The 22,808-nt window shown below is 46.4% G+C and overlaps 2 protein-coding genes across 35 annotated transcripts in view; both read left to right on the top strand.

The window, feature by feature from the left end:
- Window positions 1-11,104, top strand: part of ACOX1 (acyl-CoA oxidase 1) — a 38,160-nt gene extending 27,056 nt beyond the window's left edge. For 2 of the 4 annotated variants that reach the window (XR_008680268.2, XR_008680269.2), the window contains exons 7-15: window positions 345-514; window positions 2,379-2,541; window positions 2,992-3,182; window positions 4,060-4,239; window positions 4,357-4,462; window positions 4,597-4,740; window positions 5,499-5,705; window positions 7,170-10,026; window positions 10,769-11,104. Coding sequence is in view for 2 of the 4 variants with exons in the window: in XM_019027077.4 (XP_018882622.2) it covers window positions 345-514; window positions 2,379-2,541; window positions 2,992-3,182; window positions 4,060-4,239; window positions 4,357-4,462; window positions 4,597-4,740; window positions 5,499-5,705; window positions 7,170-7,217 (1,209 nt within the window). In the remaining 2 variants the exon portion in view is untranslated. Of the gene's footprint in view, window positions 1-344; window positions 515-2,378; window positions 2,542-2,991; window positions 3,183-4,059; window positions 4,240-4,356; window positions 4,463-4,596; window positions 4,741-5,498; window positions 5,706-7,169 lie in introns of all 4 variants that reach the window. The other 2 variants (XM_019027077.4, XM_004041031.5) reach the window with 1 other exon arrangement.
- Window positions 11,105-12,902: 1,798 nt separating this feature from the next.
- Window positions 12,903-22,808, top strand: part of FBF1 (Fas binding factor 1) — a 31,090-nt gene continuing 21,184 nt past the window's right edge. For 2 of the 31 annotated variants that reach the window (XM_063706078.1, XM_063706080.1), the window contains exons 1-8: window positions 12,905-13,143; window positions 14,101-14,160; window positions 14,272-14,384; window positions 15,737-15,822; window positions 16,376-16,403; window positions 18,291-18,332; window positions 20,883-20,976; window positions 22,697-22,757. In XM_063706078.1, the coding sequence (XP_063562148.1) occupies window positions 15,820-15,822; window positions 16,376-16,403; window positions 18,291-18,332; window positions 20,883-20,976; window positions 22,697-22,757 (228 nt within the window). In that variant the 5' untranslated portion in view covers window positions 12,905-13,143; window positions 14,101-14,160; window positions 14,272-14,384; window positions 15,737-15,819. Of the gene's footprint in view, window positions 14,161-14,271; window positions 14,385-14,405; window positions 15,234-15,736; window positions 16,174-16,375; window positions 16,404-18,290; window positions 18,333-20,882; window positions 20,977-22,696; window positions 22,758-22,808 lie in introns of those variants that run through there. The other 29 variants (XM_019027695.4, XM_019027698.4, XM_063706077.1 and 26 more) reach the window with 20 other exon arrangements.

A 22,808-nucleotide genomic window follows, 5' to 3' on the forward strand; every position in this document is an offset into this window, starting at 1 on the left:
TTACAGGCGTGAGCCATCACGCCCACTCTGATGCTTCTTTTACTGTGACAGTGAAATCAGAAACAGTTAGCAGGGTTGAAGGACATATTTTGATTTGCTAAACCAATGATTCTCAAACTTTTGCATGCGTTAGAATCACCTGGAAGGCCAGTTAAAGCCCAGATTGCTAGGCCCTACCCTGGAGTTTCTGATTCAGTTGGTCAGGGTGGGGACTAAGATGTAGTATTTCATGCAAGTTGCCAGGTGATGCTGATGCTGCTATTCCAGGGACCACACTTTGAGAACCACTGAACTGCCTCTTGGGCTTAAAAGAAGGAAGTATCAGTTCCACGTTCTTCTTCCAGGTGAAGCCTGATGGCACGTACGTGAAACCGCTGAGTAACAAGCTGACTTACGGGACCATGGTGTTTGTCAGGTCCTTCCTTGTGGGAGAAGCTGCTCGGGCTCTGTCTAAGGCGTGCACCATTGCCATCCGATACAGCGCCGTGAGGCACCAGTCTGAAATCAAGCCAGGGTAAGGGTAGGGTCCTAGATGGGCTCAGTACCAAAGGCCTAGTTTTTACCCCATTCAGATCCCAGAATTCCCAAATGTCAATACAGAAGATGCATTGGCACTGCAAAATTGGCTAGGGTGATAACTGGGCCTGTAATTTCGTGTCTAGGCTTCCTTTTCTTAAGAGGAAAGATAGAAATAACCACCCTTGCTATAATCAGTGACTGCCAAAAAAGAAAAAAAGAGAACACCCACCTTATTATTTTTAACTTTTTAAGAAAAATAGTAATAATATTACTTGAACTTTATAAGTGAAATGTTCAACACACTAAAGGCAATTTGAAAGTTCTGATTACTACTAGCAACTATAAATTGTGCATGGTGAAAGTGACATTAAATTTGTTTCCCTTTTGCATTCATAGCCACAGTTTATTCCTACAACTGCCTTTCACTGATACTCCCTGATACTCTTTTTACTCCTAAGGAATAAAGAAACTGGCCAGGTGTGGTAGCTCACACCTGTAATCCCAGCACTTTGGGAGGCCGAGGCAAGAAGATTACTTGGGTCTAGGAGTTTGAGGCCAACTTGAGCAACATAGTGAGACCCTGTCTCTATTTTCTTTTCTTTTTTTTTTTGAGATGGATTCTCACTCTGTTGCCCAGACTGGAGTGCAGAGTGGTGCGATCTCGGCTTGCTGCAGTCTCTGCCACCCTGGGTTCAAGTGATTCTCCTGTCTCAGCCTCCTGAGTAGCTGGGATTACAGGTGCACGCCACCATGCCCAGCTAATTTTTGTATTTTTAGTAGAGACGGAATTTTGCCATGTTGGCCAGGCTGGTCTATTTTCAAAAAAATTAAAAATTAATTAAATTTTAAGGCCAGGTGCAGTGGCTCATGCCTGTAATCCCAGCGCTTTGGGAGGCCAAAGCGGGTGGATCACTTGAAGTCAGGAGTTCAAGACCAGCCTAGCCAACATGGTGAAACCCCACGTCTACTAAAAATACAAAAATTAGCTGGGTGTGGTGGCGGGTGCCTGTAATTCCAGCTACTCGGGAGACTGAGGCAGGAGAATCACTTGAACCCAGGAAGTGGAGGTTGTAGTGAGCCGAAATCACAACACTGCACTCCATCCTGGGTGTTAGAGACTTCATCTCAAAAAATAATAATAATTACATTTTTAAAAAGGAATAAAGGAATTGATACAATGAGACCCTTGCTAATTCTTACACTTCAAAATATTTAACACCAGCCATTGGGTCTTCTCCAAGATTGTGGTCAAAATACAGTGTATTCAGCCATCTGGTGAGTAGAGCTTTTCGGCATTGCCTTCTTATTAGGTTGACTAGCGTTGGTTTTGTATGTTGCTATGAGCTACGGTTTTCTTAGTCATACTGGAAAGACTAGGACAGATATGGACTTTGCAGCCAGAAAATTCTATCAGCCTACGCAGTACAAGGTAATTACAGCATGGTCTTAGGGAGCCAAATAGCCTAGGCACCGTGGCTCATGCCTGTAATCCCACCACTGTGGGAGGCTGAGGCAAGAGAATCGCTTGAACTTGGGAGGCGGAGCTTGCAGTGAGCCAAGATCGCACCACTGCACTAAAGCCTGGGTGACAGAGGGAGACTCCATCACTAAAAAAAAAAAAAAAAAAAGCCTCAATTTAAATCTAAGACCTGCCACAGATGAGCTGTGTGACCTCAGGCAGATTCTTAACTGCTCAGTTTCCCATTTGTAAAATGGAGATAGTAATAGTAACTACCTCACAGTGCCCTTAAGAGGACTAAATAAGTTAAAATACCAAGTGCTCAGATTAGAACCTGGCATATAGAAAGTTCTGTGTAAACATTTACTTACTATTTTTTTTCTTTTTCTATGTCACGTAGTGAACCAGAACCACAGATTTTGGATTTTCAAACCCAGCAGTATAAACTCTTTCCACTCCTGGCCACTGCCTATGCCTTCCAGTTTGTGGGCGCATACATGAAGGAGACCTATCACCGGATTAATGAAGGCATTGGTCAAGGGGACCTGAGTGAACTGCCTGAGGTATGAGTTTGGTCTCATTCACTCGTGGGCACCCTTCTGTTTCATGGTTGCCTGTTGGATGAGGTCCAGAGATAACTAAATGTTGGTATTTCCTGAAAAGAAGTATGTATTCTGAGAACTTCTTCTGGTTGAAAGTAGATCAGATATGAAGATCTGTGGGGTTTGTCGTTCAGTATTTTTGGTGTTATCAGAAATACTGTACCATGTTGATTATTTGTCAATCAAGGAAATGTAAGTGGTGAATGTTTAACCAAGTAGAACAGCTTAGATGGGCATGGGTAGTGTTCTGTATTCTTCTGGCCAGTCGGACAGCTGTGCTTCTTCAGTTTGCATGTGTGGCAGCTGTGTTTTGACAGTGGCCAAGATGTTAGAGGAGGGGTGTGTTTTCTCATTGGTTCTTGGGCTCTCAGCACCACAAATGTCCTGACAGATCTGTGCTTGTCCTCTCAGCTTCATGCCCTCACCGCTGGACTGAAGGCTTTCACCTCCTGGACTGCAAACACTGGCATTGAAGCATGTCGGATGGCTTGTGGTGGGCATGGCTATTCTCATTGCAGTGGTCTTCCAAATATTTATGTCAATTTCACCCCAAGCTGTACCTTTGAGGGAGAAAACACTGTCATGATGCTCCAGACGGCTAGGTGAGAGTCAAATCCGCGATTCCTCCCATCTGTTCGTAAGAATGTTCTAGTCCTTTTCCTAGGTTCTTGTTCCCATGGTTTTTCTTCACCGTATATATATATTTGTTCCTGAAAGGTATACTTTTGCCTTCCATCCTGACTCACGGTTTTTATTTCGTGGTGAGGCTAGAGAGTATGAAGCACCTGTTACATAGCTTGAAGTTGTATCAAGGGTAGAGTTACTGGGCTGGGCACAGTGGCTCATGACTGTAATCCCAGCACTTTGGGAGGCTGAGGTGGGCAGATCACGAGGTAAGGAGTTCAAGACCAGCTTGACCAACATGGTGAAACCGTGTCTCTACTAAAAAAATACAAAAAAATTAGCTGGGCATGATGGCACATTGCCTGTAATCCCAGCCTACTTGGGAGGCTGAGGCAGAAGAATCGCTTGAACCTGGGAAGCGGAGGTTGCAGTGAGCCAAGATTGCGCTATTGCACTCCATCCTGGGCAACAAGAGCGAAAACTCCATCAAAAAAAAAAAAGGCCAGGTGTGGTGGCTTACTCCTGTAATCCCAGCACTTTGGGACGCCAAGCCGGGTAGATCACTTGAGGTCAGGAGTTAAGAGACGAGCCTGGCCAACATGGTAAAACCCTGTCTCTACTAAAAAAACAAAATATTAAAAATTAGCCAGGCATGGTGGCAGGTGCCCGTAGTCCCAGCTACTTGGGAGGCTGAGGCAGGAGAATCATTCATTTGAACCCAAGAGGAGGAGGTTGCAGTGAGCTGAGATCCGGCCATTGCACTCCATCCAGCCTAGGCAACAAGAACGAAACTCCATCTCAAAAGAAAAAAAAGAAAGTAGAGTTACTAAAAGCATGTTTACTGGTGACTTTTAGGTTCCTGATGAAAAGTTATGACCAGGTGCACTCAGGAAAGTTGGTGTGTGGCATGGTGTCCTATTTGAACGACCTGCCCAGTCAGCGCATCCAGCCACAGCAGGTAGCAGTCTGGCCAACCATGGTGGATATCAACAGCCCCGAAAGCCTAACCGAAGCATATAAACTCCGTGCAGCCAGGTGAGCTCTCCCTCAAGAGCTAGAATACGCAGCAGTGGGGCTGGGGCCCTGACAGATGACAAGAAGGCATGAGTACTGTTGATCATTTCCTCAGACCTCCAATCTATGTCTTAACAGATTAGTAGAAATTGCTGCAAAAAACCTTCAAAAAGAAGTGATTCACAGAAAAAGCAAGGAAGTAGCTTGGAACCTAACTTCTGTTGACCTTGTTCGAGCAAGTGAGGTCAGTGGTAGTTCTCTCTTTTTCCCCTTCCCTGCCCCCAGCATCCCGCATTTTCTGGTACAGAAACCCTAGTCACTGTATATTGAATCTTTTTCCAAGGTTCTCAAACTCTGGTGTTTTCTTTTTAATCTTAGGCACATTGCCACTATGTGGTAGTTAAGCTCTTTTCAGAAAAACTCCTCAAAATTCAAGATAAAGCCATTCAAGCTGTCTTAAGGAGTTTATGTCTGCTGTATTCTCTGTATGGAATCAGTCAGAACGCGGGGGATTTCCTTCAGGTCAGTATTTTCTAAGTATAAGTCTTTTTTGTTGTTGTTTTAAGAAAAATAATTGTTGGCCAGGCACGGTGGCTCATGCCTGTAATCCCAGCACTTTGGGAGCCCAAGGCGGGTACGGTGATCACTTGAGGTCAGGAGTTCAAGACCAGCCTGGCCTGGTGAAACCCTGTCTCTACTAAAAATACAAAAATTAGCCAGGTGCAGTGGCGCATGCCTGTAATCCCAGCTACTAGGGAGGCTGAGGCACGAGAATCATTTGAACCCTGGAGGCAGAGGTTGCAGTGAGCCAAGATGGCACCACTGCACTCCAGCCTGGGTGACAGAGCAAGACTCTGTCTGAAAAAAAAAAAAAAGAAAAGAAAAATAGCCAGGCACAGTGGCTCATGCCTGTAATCCCAACACTTTGGCCAAGGCGGGCAGATCACCTGAAGTCGGGAGTTCGAGACCAGCCTGACCAACATGGAGAAACCCCATCTCTACTAAAAATACAAAATTAGCCAGGCGTGCTGGCGCATGCCTGTAATCCCAGCTATTTGGGAGGCCAGGGGAGGAGAATTGCTTGAACCTGGGAGGCGGAGATTGCGGTGAGCCAAGATCACACCATTGCACTCCAGCCTGGGCAACAAGAGTGAAACTCAGTCTCAAAAAAAAAAAAAAGAAAAAAATAATTGTCATCCGCTTTATAGCTGTATATGCATATAATTATGTCTATCTATATACATATATATGTTTTATTTACTTATTTTGGTCTCTTTTAGGGGAGCATCATGACAGAGCCTCAGATTACGCAAGTAAACCAGCGTATAAAGGAGTTACTCACTCTGATTCGCTCAGATGCTGTTGCTTTGGTTGATGCATTTGATTTTCAGGATGTGACACTTGGCTCTGTGCTTGGCCGCTATGATGGGAATGTGTATGAAAACTTGTTTGAGTGGGCTAAGAACTCCCCACTGAACAAAGCAGAGGTAAAAATCCAGTGTCTCTGCACCTTTTTAAAAGTCTTCACTTAAATATTGAAGCAGGAAAGGCCTCTGGAAGGAGATTTATCTGTGAAAGCTCTGAAAGTACCATGGCCACTTCTGACAGTCACTTTATTTGAGCAACAGGTTCAGAAGGGAACTGGGTTGTTCCCACAGTAACCAGGGTCTTAGTCAATTTCAATTTTTGATAACGAATTGAACATTTAAAAATATATACAGGCCAGGCGCGTTGGCTCACACCTGTAATCCCAGCACTGTGGGAGGCTGAGTGGGCAGATCACCTGAGGTCAGGAGTTCGAGACTAGCCTGGCTAAAATGGTGAAACCCAGTCTCTACTAAAAATACAAAAAAAGCAGCCAGGCGGTAATGGTGCACAGCTGTAGTCCCAGCTACTCGGGAATTCTCCTGCCTCAGCTTGAACCCAGGAGAACCCAGGAGGCGGAGGTTGCTGTGAGCCACGTTCGTGCCATTGCACTCCAGCCTGGGTGACGAGCAAAACTCCGTCTCAAAAAAAAAAAAAAGTATACACACACACACACACACACACACACACAAATAGAATAAAATATACAAAAAGAGAATTCCGTAGTGCTCTTTGGTACACCCTTTGTCTAGCAGCAATGACTGTCAACTCGTGGCTAGTTGTGTTTCATCTGAACCTTCATCCCCCTCCTCCTGGGGACTATTTTGAAATAAATCTAAGACATCAGGGCCAGGCTCAGTGATGCACACCTGGGAGGCCGAAGCAGGTAGATCACCTGAGGTCGGGAGTTTGAGACCAGCCTGACCAACATGGAGAAACCTTGTTTCTACTAAAAATACAGAATTAGCCAGGCGTGGTGGCGCATGCCTGTAATCCCAGCTACTCGGGAGGCTGAGACAGGAGAATTGCTTGAACCCGGGAGGCGGAGGTTGCAGTGAGCCGAGACCATGCCATTGCACGGCAGCCTGGGCAACAAGAGCGAGGCTCCGTTTCAAAAAAAAAAACAAAAAAAAAACTAAGACATCAGATAATTTTATCCATAAATAATTCAATGCATAGCTCTAAAAGATAAGGACTCTTCAGAAACAACCACAGGCTGGGCACAGTGGCTCATGCCTGTAATCTTAGCACTTTGGGAGGCTGAGGTGGGTGAATCACTTGAATTGAGGAGTTCTAGACCAGCCTGGCCAACATGGTAAACCCCGATCTCTACAAAAAAATACAAATAGCAGCCAGGTGTCATGGCACACACCTGTAGTTCTAGCGACTCGGGAGGCTAAGGTGGGAAGATCGCTGGAGTCTGGGAGGCAGAGGCTGTAGTGAGCCAAGATTGTGCCACTGCACTCCAGCCTGAGCAACAGAGCAGGACTCAGTCTCAAAAAAAAAAAAAACAAAAACAAAAAACAGTATACTGTTTAACATGGCAAACTCTTCATTAGTAGTTCTTCTCTCTCCTTTCCCCACAGGTCCACGAATCTTACAAGCACCTGAAGTCACTGCAGTCCAAGCTCTGAAGTGTCACAAGGACAAGTTTAATCTGCTCCAGAAGCGCCTGTGTGCAACTCAAATCTTGCGGAATCTTTTTCGAATTCAAATAGCTATAGAGCAAATGATAAATTGACCCCTTTTTATAAATGGAGGGAAAAAAATGAACAGATTTCAGAGATTAAATGAAAAAAAGCAGATGTTTTAAGTGCAATTAACACTGAAAGAGACCTGTTAAACCATTCAGAAAAAGCTTAAGAAATGCGATATGACTTCCTTTTGTAATGCTGCTGATCCCAGTAGACTATGACTTTTGATAATTAGCAGAATTTAACTACTAAGTAGTTGATTATTTTCACATTTTAATTGCTAATCACTGGCTATATAAGTGTTTTTAAGCAAAGGTATTTTTGAAGTGGTATAGAACCCTTCCAAGCTTTCCTGCTCAGTGTTCTACCAGACTTACCCTGGGGCCTGGCTTAAAAGCAGGATTGAAGAAAAGGGACTGGGGGAAGGAAACTTATTGGAAAACTTGATGCGAATGAGTTTCTGCTTGGCACAGTCTCTGCCTGCTTGCTCTCCTTTGCTGATGGATTGCATTTATCAAACTATTCATGCTAGCATTTTTCCAACGAGGGAACTTATTCCGCACGGGCCTACTGTAGGACCATTGTCTCGTGTAATTAGGAATTTTCCATTTGAAGGATCGCTAAATTGTCACAGTAGTAGGAAGTATAGGGAAACCTCTCAGCTGTGGCACTGTTGTAGCTTTGGAGTGCAGAGTGTAACTCTGGGACAATCAGATTTCACATATTCTGTCATCTTGGCATAAGCCATTAAAAGCTTGGAAGTTATTGTATTTGGCATTAAAAAAAAAGTCACTTAGGTCACCTCACTCCCAGACGTAGCACAGAAAAACCCTTTGACACAAACCATGTGTTCTGATTTTTGGTTCAGAAAATACTGAAACTGTGAGTTGTTTTTTTTTTTTAACAACTGGGAAAAAACAAAAACAAAAAACTATAGTTAGAAAAATGGAAGTTCCATAGGTTCTATTTTTTACTCTATGTATGGCTTTGTTTTCAGTCTATTTCTAGGAGCTTTCTCTGAATCGCTAATTGTCCTTTCAGTTGAAATCTAATTTACACAATCATTCTATATTTAAAGGTTAAATACATCTTAATTAATTTTTTCTTAAAGTCAATGTAAGTCACTTTGTTTTTGTTTTTTTTAATCTACGCCATATGCCTCATGAAACCAGCTGTTCTAGAATCAGTCCTGAGAATATGGCTTAATTCCATGGAAACATAACTCCTATCTTGGGACCTGACATAATATCTATCTATCCTGGGGAACTGGTAATATGAGACTTATAGGTTACAGCAGAAATGCTACATGTTGACAAAAGCCTTAATCGTTCCACTGGGAGAACTAATTGATAATTGTGTTAAGATTGAAGATTAACCCTGTGTTAATCTCACTTGAGTCTATCCTGACAGTAGTTCAGATTCTGGAAAATGATAAACTGACCTGCTAGATGTAGAATTGTTTCAAAATTAGTGTTGAAATACCTTGTTCACAGATGAATATCTGGGCAGGATCTGAGGGTGTTTGGAATGACACCCCCCTAATCCAGTTGCATAGATGGGATTTCTTTGCAGGTTTGAGGAGATCATCGACCTGCAGAGCCCCCTTTGACCCAGTACCTCACGTTTTATTTAAAGTCTAAATCTGGGGCCAGGTGTGGTGGCTCACGCCTGTAATCCAAGCACTTTGGGAGGCCGAAGCAGGTGGATCACCTGAGGTCAGGAGTTTGAGACCATCCTGGCCAACTGGTGAAACCCCGTCTCTACTGAAAAAAATACAAAAATTAGCTGGGCATGGTGGTGACGCGCGCCTGTAGTCCCAGCTACTCGGGAGGCTGAGGCAGGAGAATCGCTTGAACCTGGAGGGTAGAGGTTGCAGTGAGCCAAGATGGTGCCACTACACTGCAGCCTGGGTGGCTGAGCGAGACTCCGTCTCAAAAAAAAAATCTAAATCTGACATTTGATGCTATTTTTATTAATATTGGAATGTTCTGTCTTGAACTTTATTCAATATAATCAAGAATAAAGATAGAGTAAACCTCACTGATTTGTACTATTAAGAGTGAAAAAATATGCCACACAATGAAGCATAGGTTTAAATTATGAAGAAATTTAGAATAGAGGTTTATTAGATTTAGGGAACACTAAGAACAAAAAAGGAAGGAGTGATACCTGCCTGAGTGGACAGCTGTAAATCAGCTGTAATTACTGCAGTTGTAGCAATAGTTGTGAGTGGCTCCAGTCACTTTAGGAGTCCTTGGAAGTACTTGGTACACATTTGTTGGCTGTACCTTAAAGGAAGTGGCAAGTCCAGTTTGTTCTCTCTACCACACTAGACTGCCACTGACAAGTTTGGGTCTGTTGGATTCAAAATTTTGTGAGCCATTTTCACAAGTACAAAGATACATTTTAACCTTGTCTTCTCCAAAATTACTGAGTAGGAATTTTATTTTTATCTTTTTGAGACAGGGTATCACTCTGTCACCCAGACTGGAGTGCAGTGGTGGGATCTTGGCTTACTGTGACCTCTGCCTCCCGGGTTCAAATGGTCCTCCCTCCTCAGTCTCCTGAGTAGCTGGGACGACAGGCACGTGCCACGATGCCCGGCTAATTTGTTCTATTTTTTTCTGTAGAGACGGGGTTTTGCCATGTTGCCCAGGCTGGTCTCAGACTCCTGGGCTCAAGCGATCATTTCACCTCAGCCTCCCAAAGTGCTGAGATGATAGGTGTGAGCCACAGCATCTGGCCCAGAGTGAGTAGAATTAATGAGATTTTGTGTGTGTGTTAGATAATATTGATTTAAGCCTTTTTTAAAAAAGTACTCTCAACCAAATACAAAATTGAAAATGTGAGGTTTAATAGAAATGTGTTGGCTATTTGCAATGGATTCTTCTTGCCCAAGTGTTTGGAGTTCTACTTTATGCTCTGTATTTAAAAATTAATGACCTCAAAGCAGAGTTGATGACACAGCCTTTGGGGCCCTCATGTTCTTGTCTTTAGAACATATCACTACTAAGTATCAGCTTATCTTCATAACATTACAACTTTCACCGTGTTCATATGCTTTCTGAGAAGTCACCACTTGTAATTTCAGATCACATACACCTGAAGGCATTTTATAGTTCCTAAAGTTAACATGTTAGATTTTTTTTTTTCCACCGCATGAGGGTCTCACTCTCACCCAGGCTGGAATGCAGTGGTGTGATTGTAGCACACTTTGGCCACCAACTCTTGGGCTCAAGTGATCCTCCTGCCTTGGCCTCCTCTGAGAAGCTGGGTTTACTGGTGCACACCACCACACCTGGCTAATTTTTTATTTTTTTTATTTTTGGAAATAGGGTATGGCTATGTTGCCTTGGGCCCGTCATGAACTCCTAGCCTCAGGTGACCCTCCCACCTCAGGCCTCCCAAAGGGTTGGGATTACAGGAGTGAGCTACTGCGCGGGGCCAACATGTTAATTTTTTGTTTGTTTGTTTGTTTTTTGTTTTTTGAGATGGAGTCTCCCAGGCGGGAATGCAATGGTGCGATCTCGACTTCACTGCAATCTTCACCTCCCGGGTTCGAGCGCTTCTTCCACCTCAGCCTCCTGAGTAGCTGGGATTACAGGCACCTGCCATCATGCTCAGCTAATTTTTGTATTTTGAGCAGAGATGGAGTTTCACCATGTTGGCCAGGTGATCTGCACTCCCACTCCCCCCACACTTCCCAAAGTGCTGGGATTACAGGCATAAGCCACAAGCCACCTCACCCAGCCAACATGTTACATCTTAATTCTTGGATCTTCTTCACTGCAGGGCTTTGGGTGGAGAAATAAAACTCTTCAAATGCATAATCTTGGAGATCCCTGTGAATCAATAATTCTTTAGACAACTGCGGCTCAAAATCCCTCCTTTCCCTTTTCCGAGTTATTCCATCCATCTTATTAGAAAGGAAGTGAATTAGGTGTAGGTGGTCTGTAACACCTGCACATCTTTTTATATGTGTAGAGGGTATGCCTGGGATATATAGGTTGTCTTCAAGCGGTAGCTGCTACTACAGCTAGAGAGAGGAGGAGTGCCAGGAAACTGATGACCTGAGACCAAGAGTCTTGTTGATGTTCTGACTTAGATGAAGGTTTTGATCATTTTCATGAAATAATGCATGGAAGTCATTTCTGCTGTTTCTTTACTACTCCATTCTTGGAGGATTAGAACAAGTCACACTGTAATTGACTAAAACGACTTTTTATTTTAAAATATTGATGGTGGGGTTTTGCTTTTTTTTTTTTTTTTTTTTTTTGAGACGTTGTCTTGCTCTTTCACCCAGGGTAGAGTGCAGTGGCGAAATCTTGGCTCACTGCAACCTCCGCCTCCCGGGTTCAAGCAATTCTCTGCCTCAGCCTCCTGAGAAGCTGGGATTACAGCGCCTGCCGCCATGCCTGTCTAGTTTTTTTGTATTTTTAATAGAGATGGGGGTTTCACCAAGTTGGCCAGGCTGGTCTTGAACTCCTGACCTCGTGATCCACCCACCTCGGCCTCCCAAAGTGCTGGGATTACAGGCGTGAGCCACCGTGCCGGGCCAGTGTTTTTAACTGTCCACACTTACTAAATTTTCCAGTACTTCTTCCTATGGTTCATGATAGTAAACACAGAAACATATAAGGAACATTATTAGAGTTACCAGATGTTAGCTGTTGCATATGTGCACATTCCTAGATTCAAGGGTGTTTTTGCCTTAAATTTAAGTGGGTCATTGGTTGTCTTGGGAAGATCATGGAAAATTGGGGATTTTTTAGAATTCTGAACCAAAATATGTTTTGAGTGTTTCTTAGATTAGTAAATGTGTGATCTTCCACCTTCCACATTCAGACTGCGGACTACACTTCATAAATGCCTTTTTATTTCCAATTGTTATGGATTCAACTAAATGACTGCCTTGGGAGCACATAATTACTTTGCTACCTTTTTCCCCCTTTGCTGTTGTGGCTCGAGTTTGGTTCTCACCTGAGAAGATGCATTTAGCATATGTTGTTACCCAGCCCTGGCTTAATGGTGTCCTGTGGGGCTAGGGGTGGGAGGACGAGGGGCACGGGGCCAGAGCATGTGAATGGATCATGGTTGGACAGCTGTGACCTGCCAGCACTGCGGGTAAGCCAAACTACAAACCGTTCTTTCCTCTGTGACATTGAATAAACCTTAATAAAATCCATAATTAGCACATACTAGAAAAAATGTGACTTAATCTTTTTGTGGGGCGACAGTATTGGGTTTCATTCTGGCTATACAGCTTTGGTTGGATCATTAAACAGGTCAGTCACTTCCTTCAAGCTTTGGGGTGTGGAATAAACACGGTGAATTTGTGGATTCACCCGTCAACCTCCCAATATCAACACATTTCTCACGCCTCCGCGTCGGCCACGTGTCAGCCCTCAGAAGTGGGCAGGAGGAACTTTTAAGCGTCCCGGCAGTTCCCAAGAGGGCCTTTGAGCCTGGCGCCCTCTTTCCGGAGAGGCGTTGGGGCAGCTCCTAGCAACGTGCCAGCCGCCGGCAGAAGCCCGGCGCCGCCAACTGCCGCGCGCGGCTCCCTGGGAGCTGTAGTTCTCCATGGCGTCCCCACCTCCTCGGTGCGGGCGCGTGAGCCGACCGCCGACTGCGACTCCCAGGATGCCTCGCGCCCGCCTTTCCGCGGGAGGCCAGACGGCTGAGGGTGCCGGCAGCGGCTGGAAGCGGGAGGCCAGGCCTGGCTGGACTGAGCGACCCGAATGGAGCCAGGGCCGGCGCTGGTCCCAGCGGCCGCACCTCCGGGGGCACGGCGCGTAACGGGAGGCTTCAGGGGCTGAGAGCGTTACAGGCTGCGCTCGGGGGCCAGATAGGCCGGGCGCTCAGAAGGGTGACGCATTGAGGGGCGCGGAGTCTCGGGACGGAGGGGCGATTCCGGTTAGGGGTCTTGCTTAGGGGTGGTCTCGGGATCTGTAAAACGCCTGGCATGGAGTCGGCTGAATACATGTGGGGACGGGGTTACTCTGTAGCCCTTTGGCCTTGGCAAACCAAGCCTAGAAAATCCCCATAGTCTGAGAAGCCCGTACAGGATCGATAGGAGATGCCAGAAGTTCCTTGATGTGTTATGGGACACATTTGGACTTGTAGGTCGTGAAGTCGCCATTGCAGAGAAAAAGAAACAAGGCCGGGCACGGTGGCTCACGCCTGTAATCCCGACACTTTGGGAGGCCAAGGCGGGAGGATCCCTTGAGGCCAGGCGTCTGGGACGACCCTGGGCAACATAGGGAGACCCGTCTCTAAAAAAAGTTTTAAAATTTGCCGCACATGGTGGCGTGTGCCTGTGGTCCCAGCTGCTAGGGAGGCTGACATTGGAGGATCGCCTGAGCCCAAGGAGGTCGAGGCTGCAGTGAGCTATGAGAGCTGTGATCGTGCCACTGCACTCCAGCCTGGGCAACAGAGCGAGACCCTGTCTGGAAAAAAAAGAAAGGCGGCCAGGCGTGGTGGCTCACACCTGTAATCCTAGCACTTTGGGAGGTCGAGACGGGCAGATCACGAGGTCAGGAGTTCGAGACCTCCTGGCCAACAGTGAAACCCCGTCTCTACTAAAAATACAAAAATTAACCGGGCATGGTGGCATGTGCCTGTATTCCCAGCTACTCGGGAGGCTGAGGCAGGAGATTCGCTTGAACCCGGGAGGCTGAGGTTGTGGTGAGCCAAGATCGCACCACTACACTCCATCCTGGGCAACAGAGCAAGACTCCGTCTAAAAAAAGAAAAAAAAGAAAACACATGTATTCAGGGTGGGCTCTGTAGGTAAGCCCAGATAACCCTTGCATTCCAATAACAGGACAGGCCAATGCTTGGGACATAAAGAGGACCCCTCTGACTCTTCCAGGACATCCTGTAGGTGGGTTTTGGTAAAGTGGAGGAGGGGGAGGGAGAGAGCTAATTCCGAGGAAAACTGTTCTCAATGGGTCAGATTTACTGCCTATGTAAAGGGAAATATTTCCACTGTCAGTGAAAATCGTGTTGCTGGACGTGGTGGCTCACACCTGTAATCCCAGCACTTTGGAAGACCAATGCAGGAGGATTGCTTGAGCCCCAGAGTTCAATACCAACTTGAGTAACACGGTGAGACCCCGTCTCGAAAAAAAAAATTTTAAAAGAAAAAGAATATCAAAGAGTAACCAGAGTTCATACCTGCTTTTGTGCTAAATGCTGCCTAGAAAGTAGTCATGGGTGTTGCCTGGGAAAGGGTTTCAGCCTTGGTGCCAGGCACCCACCTCCTTTCTGAAATGAGTACTTGCCACTTGCTGCATCAGCTTTCAGGGTAAGGGATGATGGCCACTGCCCTTTTTTCAAGTAATCTCAAAGCCTCAGAAAGCCCATTAAGTTATCCAGAGCACTTTTTTTTTTTTTTTTGGAGACAGAGTCTCACATGTTGCCCAGGCTGGAGTGCAGTGGGGCGATCTCGGCTCACTGCAACCTTCTCCTCCTAGGTTCAAGCTAGTCTCCTGCCTCAGCCTCCTGAGTAGCTGAGATTACAGGCATATGCCACCATGCCCAGCTAATTTTTGTATTTTTAGTAGAAATGGGGTTTCACCATGTTGGTCAGGCTGGTCTTGAACTCCTGACCTCAAATGATCTGCCCACCTCAGCCTCCCAAAGTGCTGGGATAACAGGTGTGAGCCGCCGCGCCCGGCCTGAGAGTACTTTGCTCCTCTTCTGAAGTGCATCCCCTATAAGGAATTTTTAATTTATGGAAATGGGCTTTACCTCTTGAATGGGCAAAGTGAGAGAACTTTGATAATCCTTGGATTCATGCTGTTAAACCTACATCTTTTTTTTTTTTTTTTGAGATGGAGTCTTGCTCTGTTGCCCAGGCTAGAATGCATAGCATGATCTCAGCTCACTGCAACCTCCGTCTAGTGGGTTCAAGCGATTCTCCTGCCTCAACCTGCCAAGTAGCTGGGATTACAGGTGCCTGCCACCACACCCAGCTAATTTTTTGTATTTTTTAGTAGAGGTGGGGTTTTACCATGTTGGCCAAGCTGGTCACGAACTCCTGACCTCAGGTGGTCCACTTGCCTCGGCCTCCCAGAGAGTTTTGGGATTACAGGCATGAGCCATCGCGCCTGGTCTCTCTTTTTTTTTTTTTTTGAGATGGAGACTCACTCTGTTGCCTAGGTTGGAGTGCAGTGGCGCGGTCTCGGCTCACTGCAGCTTCCACCTCCCAGGTTCAAACGAGTCTCTTGCCTCAGCCTCCTGCTGCGGGATTACAGATGTACACCACCACACCCAGCTAATTTTTGTCTTTAGTAGAGACAGGGTTTCACCATGTTGGCCAGGCTGGTCTTGAATTCCTGACCTCAGGTGATCCCCCTGCCTTGGCCTCTGAAAGTGCTGGGATTAACAGGCGTGAGCCACGGCGCCCAGCCAAAGCTACATCATTTTTAAGCAACCACTTTAATTTTCTTCATTAGGGAGTATGAGCCTGATGTGGGCAGAATCCAGATGAGCTGGCCAGTGCTGTGAAGGAGCTGAGAGCACCCCCGAGAGCCATGAGATGGTAGGCAGAGTTCAGAGTAAGATGCATGGAAAACGAACATGCCTCCCATCCTGCATCCCCAAAGATCTTGACTGCATGCAACACTCTGGGGGCTGGGCGGCAAGGACCAGGATGGAGACCCTGGAGAAGAGTGACAGGAGGTGGCATTGATACCAAACTTTCGACGACCAAGGTTTCTTCTGAGACTCTGAATATCCAGCTGGAAGCGTTTTTAAGTGTCTGTCACTGGTATTGAGGAGTCAGGGGCACGGAGTAGAAGACATTTCCGGTCACATGACATCTTGGCTGGGAGGGTTTGCATGTCGTGTCTGGGAAAGGAGTGACCTGCCCGCCCATTGGCACCCATCGCTGGTTAGTAGGGCTGTTTCCACACTCTGAATGAGTCGGTTCTCAGAAACTATAGGAACGCATAAAGGACTTACATCTCTAAATGCCATTGGTGCTCTTGCCTCTGGTTACTTGGCAAAAGGCAACGCAATTCATTCTGCATTGCCAATTTCCACCTGTGTTCACTGTTTGGTTTTCTTGATGTGATTTGTTTTTCCCATTTTAGGCGCCAAAAACCAAGAAAGGATGGAAAGGTGAGTGGAGAGGTGGAACATTACTCTTAAGCCAAATATATATCTTTTTCCCCTTTGGTCCTGGAACGAGACGTGTTTATTTAAATGTTTTTGGGCCGGGCACGGTGGCTCATACCTGTAATCCCAGCGCTTTGGGAGGCCGAAGTGGGTGGATCATGAGGTCAGGAGATCGAGACCATCCTGGCTAACACGATGAAACCCCGTCTCTGCTAAAAATACAAAAAATTAGCCGGGCGTGGTGGCGGGTGCCTGTAGTCCCAGCTACTCGGGAGGCTGAGGCAGGAGAATGGTGTGAACACAGGAGGTGGAGCTTGCAGTGAGCCGAGATCTCACCACTGCACTCCAGCCTGGGCGACAGAGTGAGACTCCGTCTCAAAAAAAAAAAAAAAAAAAGTTTTTGATCAGTCTTGCTGTTCTTCCCATTATTCCATAGGCAGCCTTGGTCTTCCTTATGTTGCCTCACTGGTCCTCAGAGAAGTTCAGACATAAATAAGATATGAGGTTTTGGAAAAAATCCTTCTCCTTGGGCTCTTTATCCAGAAATATGTGGTTGGGATTCAGGGTGGGAAAGCTGGTGTGGGGAAACGAATTCGATATTCATACTTAGGTTCCCCCACATGCCTCCATCAGAAAGTGGCCATTGATGAGGACATCCAGACCAGTTCTGGGGGGTCTTAGATGGAAGGGTACAAGGAGCCTACTTGTCTGAAAGTAGCCTCCATGTGCCTAGAAATCTTGGGCACTCTTCCCACCGAGCTGCACTGGGCTGTGTTCAGGGTCTGGAAGACTGATCTTTGGCCAGTGTGTCATGGTAGGCAGGTAGAATATAGGTTCTGCTGAAAATCTGCACCATCATCCTTTCAGATAGTTGTGTTTTTTTTTTTTTAAGACGGAGTCTTGCTCTGTTGCCCGGGGTAGAGTGCAATGGTGTGATCTCAGGTCACTGCAACCTCTGCCTCCCAGTTTCAAGCAATTCTTCTGCCTCAGCCTCCCCAGTAATTGGGATTACAGGCATGTGTCACCATGCCCGGCTAATTTTTGTTTTGTTTTGGTTTTGTTTGTTTGTTTTTGAGATGGCGTCTTGCTCTGTCACCCGGGCTGGAATGCAGTGGTGCGATCTCGGCTCACTGCAACCTCTGCCTCCCAGGTTCAAGCAATTCTCCTGCCTCATCCTATGCAGTAGCTGGGATTACAGGCATGCGCCACCATGCCCGGCTAATTTTTGGGGGGGTCTTTTTGTTGTTTTTTGAGACGGCGTATGGCTCTGTCGCCCAGGCTGCAGTGCAGTGGTGCGATCTCGGCTCACTACAAACTCTGCCACCCGGGTTCACGTGATTCTCCTGCCTCAGCCTCCCGAGTACCCGGGACTACAGGCACATGCCACCACACCTGGCTAATTTTTTGTATTTTTAGTAGAGACAGGGTTTCACCGTGTTAGCCAGGCTGGTCTCGAACTCCTGACTTCAGGTGATCCACCCGCCTTGGCCTCCCAAAGTGCTGGAATTGCAGGTGTGAGCCACCGCGCCCGGCCATTTTTTTGTATTTTTAGTAAAGACGGGGTTTTGCCATGTTGGTCAGGCTGGTCTCGAACTCCTGACTTCAGGTGATCCACCCGCCTCAGCCTCCCAAAGTGCTGGGATTGCAGGTGTGAGCCACTGCGCCCAGCCTGAGATAGTTATTTAAATTTCTGCCTCGGGGTGTTTCAACAAGGCTTTGTGACTTGTTGCCAGAAACTTGTAAAACATCTTGTGGCCAATGAAAGGAGAGCTAAGCCTAAGTCCCAACATCTGAAAGCTCTGACGCCTTCTGGCGAGTCTCAAGCCTTGATGTTTATAAGGGCCACTCTTCTTTCCTCCTGAAGTCATGACAGTCCCTTTTCTGTTCCAGGCTCCATTGATGATTTTCTTGGTGACCTTCTAGGGGATGATAGTAAGTGTGCCTTGCCCAGAATCCCCTAATTTGGGCTGCTGCTGTTGCTTTTTTTTCTTACTGTGTTGCCCAGGCTGGTCCCAAGCTTCTGGACTGAAATGATCCTCCCACCTCCTGAACCAAAGTGCTGGGATTACAGGCATGAGCCACTACACCCGGACTTTTTTAAAAATTGAGATATACACGCCTGTAATCCCAGCACTCTGGGAGGAGGAGGAGGGCCAATTACAAGGTCAGGAGTTCAAGACCAGCCTGACCAACATGGTGAAACCCCATCTCCACTAAAAATACAAAAAAAAATTAGCTGGGCGTAGTGGCGGACGCCTGTAATCCCAGCTACTTGGAAAGCTGAGGCAGGAGAATCACTTGAACCCAGGAGGCGGAGGTTGCAGTGAGCCAACGTTGCACCACTGCGCTCCAGCCTGTGCGACAGAGCGAGACTCCGTCTCAAAAAAAAAAAAAAATTGAGATGTAATTTATATAGCAGAAAGTCCACTCCTATAAAGTGTACAACTCAGTGGTTTTTGAATATTCAAAAGTTGTACAACCATCAACACTACCTAATTCCAGAACATTTTCCATCACCCCTTAAAGAAACCCCATGCCCATTAGTAGTCAATTTCATTCCCTTCTCCCTCCAACCTTAGGCAACCACTTATTACTTACTCTCTGTCTCTATGGAGTTGCCTATTGTGGACACTTTACATAAAATGGAATCACACAGCATCTTACCTTTTTTTTTTTTTTTTTTTTTTTTTTTTGAGACAGAGTTTCACTCTTGTTGCCCAGGCTGGAGTGCAATGGCGCAATCTCGGCTCACCGCAACCTCCACCTCCCAGGTTCAAGCAATTCTCCTGCCTCAGCCTCCTGAGTAGCTGGGATTACAGGCGCTCACCACCACACCCAGCTAATTTTGTATTTTTAGTAGAGACGGGGATTTCTCCATGTTGGTCAGTCTGGTCTCGAACTCCCAACCTCAGGTGATCCGCCCATCTTGGCCTCCCAAAGTGCTGGGATTACAGGTGTTGAGCCACCGCGCCCGGCCAGCATCTTACCTTTATATCTAGCTTTTTTTTTTTTTTTTTTTTTTTGAGACAGAGTCTCACTGTGTCACCCAGGCTGGAGTGCAGTGGCACCATCTCGGCTCTGCCTATGCCTCCTGAGTTCAAGCGATTCTCGTGCCTCAGCTTCCCGAGTAGCTGGGGCTACAGGCATGCACCACCACAACCAGCTACTTTTTGTATTTTTAGTAGAGATGGGTTTTCGCCATGTTGGCCAGGCTGATCTTGAACTCCTGGCCTCAAACACCTGCCTCAGCCTCCCAAAGTGTTGGGATTACAGGCATGAGCTACCATGCCTAGCACACGTAGCTTCTCTGATGTAGCATAATATTTTCCAAGTTTATCCACACTGTGGCATGAATCAGTACTTTATAACTTTTTTATGGCTAGATAATGTTCCATTGTGTGGATAAATCACATTTTGTTTAATCCCTTCATCAGTTGATGGGTATCTGAGATATTTCCACATTTTGGCTGTTATGAATAATGCTGTTATGAACGTTTGTGTACTAGTTTTTGGGCGGACATGTGTTTTCAGTTCATGTGGAATTCCTGGACCATATGGTAACTGTATGTTTAACTTTTTGAGGCGACTGCTTTTCCACAGCAGCTGTGCCATTTTACATCCCACCAACAGTGTAAGATGGCTCTAGTTCCTCTACATCCTTGCTAATACTTGTTTTCCTTCTTTTTGATTATTGCCATCCTAGAGGGTGTAAAGTGGGTATCTCATTGTAGTTTTGATGTGCATTTCCCTAATGACTAATGATGTTCAGCATCTTTTCGTGTGTTTATTGGCCATGTGTATATCTTTGGAGAAATGTCTGTTCAGATCCTTTGCCCCTTTTTAATTGGGTTACTTGTCTTTTTATCGTTGAGTTTAAAGAGTTCCTTGTAGATTCTGGATGCTAATCCATATTATTTGTGTTCGACTTGGTCTGTTAAGGAACCTGGCTTCATGGTCATGTAAAGCTCACCAGGGACAGAGAGACTTAGGTTTCCCCTACATGGCCCCAGAGAACCCACAAAGCTCCTGTCACCCAGGCTGGAGTGCAGTGGCGCAATTTCAGCTCACTGCGATCTCCGCCTCCCGGTTCAAGCGATTCTCCTGCCTCAGCCTACTGAGTAGCTGGGATGGATTACAGGCACCCACCACCACGCCTGGCTAATGTATTCCAGCCCATGTATTCCTGCCTACAGTTTTGGGCTGTGGAAAAGCAATTGTTCCTCATGCATTTCCTTGGGGTGCATTGGGTTGGGTTGGGCTCTTCATTTGGTATTTGGCATTTAGGGTTGACTTCCTCCTTGGAAATGTACCACCCTCTCTCCCATTCAGGTTTTCCAAGGGGTGACATTGGGACCTGCCTATTTGGCCAGATTTCTTCCTCCTAATACAGAGACAGCTTGGGAAGGGAGCTTGCCAGCCTTTGCATCTTGACTCCAGGTCTCTTTAGCTAAATGACACGTTTTCTCTTTTCTTTTTTTCCAGTGACACTACCTGAGAAGCCTGTTAAACTAGCTTCACATACCAGAGACACCACAGGTGTATCTCAGATGTTCCCTTCTTCAAAGGCTAGAACAAAGTAAGGGCAGCGTCGGACTGGGTATCCATGACCTACTTCAGTCTAAATGCTCTCTGCCCCTCCACCCCCAACTTTCTACTTCACATTTGCTCGCCATTTTTTTTTTTTTTTTTTTTTTTTTTTTTTTAGAGAATATTTGTTGCCGAGGCTGGAGTGCAGTGGCACGATCTCGGCTCACTGCAACCTCCGCCACCCCAGTTCAAGCAATTGTCCTGTCTCAGGCTCCCAAGTAGCTGGGACTACAGGTGCCCACCACCACACCCGGCTAATTTTTGTATTTTTAGTAGAGACAAGGTTTCACCATATTGGTCAGGCTGGTCTCAAACTGACCTCAGGTGATCCGCCCACCTCGGCCTCCCAAAGTGCTGGGATTACAGGCGTAAGGCACCATGCCCGGCCCACCCGGCTAATTTTTGTATTTTTAGTGAAGACAATTTTACCACATTGCCCAGGCTGGTCTTGAACTCCTGGGCTGAAGCAATCCACTCAGTCTCCCAAAGTGCTGGGATTACAGGTGTGAGCCACTCGCACCTGGCCGTGCTCACTTCTAATGTCAGTTAATTTCCACCCACTTCCCTCAGCTCCTGGTTTTGTTTATTTATTTATTTATTTTTATTTTTTCTCTTTTTTTGAGATGGAGTCTCACTCTGTCACCCAGGCTGGAGTGCAGTGGCGCGATCGGCTCACTCTAACCTCTGCCTCCCAGGTTCCAGCAGTTCTCCTGCCTCAGCCTCCCACACAGTTGGGATTACAGGCACACACCACCACGTCTGGCTACTTTGTTATTAGTAGAGATGGGGTTTCACCATGTTGGCCAGGCTGGTCTTGAACTCCTGATCTCAGGTGATCTGCCCACCTTGGCCTCCCAAAGTGCTGTTATTACAGGCGTGCGCCACCGCGCCTGGCCAGCTCCTGGTTTTATTGAAGGAGCCTGGGGAAGTTAAAGAGAACTGCACAAAAGGTCAGCAGTCCTGGCTTCTATCCTCCATCTGTTACTTATGATATGACCTTGGGCAGTTTCTGAACTTCTCTGAGCCCTCATTTTCTTATCCTCAGAATTAAAGGATTGGCCTAGATCAGTGATTTTCAAATTGTGTTTGTTCTTCTAAGATAAGAATGAATACCCCACAGATGAGAGATAGGGAGGAATTTTCTGAGCCCTCCTCCCTCTTGTGATCTGGAGCAGTTGTTTTTCTTACTTTTTTTTTTTTTTTTACTTTATTTTTTGAGACAGAGTCTTGCTCTGTCGCCCAGGCTGGAGTGCAGTGGCGCAATGTCAGCTCATTGCAGCCTCCACCTCCCGGGTTCAAGTGATTCTCCTGCCTCAGCCTCCTGAGTAGCTGGGATTACAGGTGCCCGCCACCACGCCTGGCTAATTTTTGTATTTTTAGTAGAGATGGGGTTTCACCATGTTGGCCAGGTTGGTCCCAAACTCCTGACCTCAAGTGATCCACTTGCCTCGGCCTCCCAAAGTGCTGGGATTACAGGCATGAGCCCCCACACCCAGCCTATGGTTTTTAACAATTTGTTTTTGAAGCAGTTCTACTGCTAACAAAGTTGAAAATCACTGCATCAGGTGGCCTGTGACATTCCTTTTAGCACCTCTGTTCTCCGGAGAGATCTATCCGAGATTCCTTGGGCTTTCTAAGCCACTCCTCCCCTTTTTAGAGTCATCCAGTGCCCTGGGATGCAGGTAGGGGCTGACGCCTCCCCTTTGCAGGTCCCTCCTGGGTGATGATGTCTTCAGCACCATGGCAGGCCTGGAAGAAGCTGATGCTGAGGTGAGCCTGGCTGTTTCCCTCCACCTCCCTACTTATCCCCAGAAACATTGA

The sequence above is a fragment of the Gorilla gorilla genome, chromosome 4 (genome assembly GCF_029281585.2).
Source record: "Gorilla gorilla gorilla isolate KB3781 chromosome 4, NHGRI_mGorGor1-v2.1_pri, whole genome shotgun sequence".
Lineage (NCBI taxonomy): Eukaryota > Metazoa > Chordata > Mammalia > Primates > Hominidae > Gorilla > Gorilla gorilla.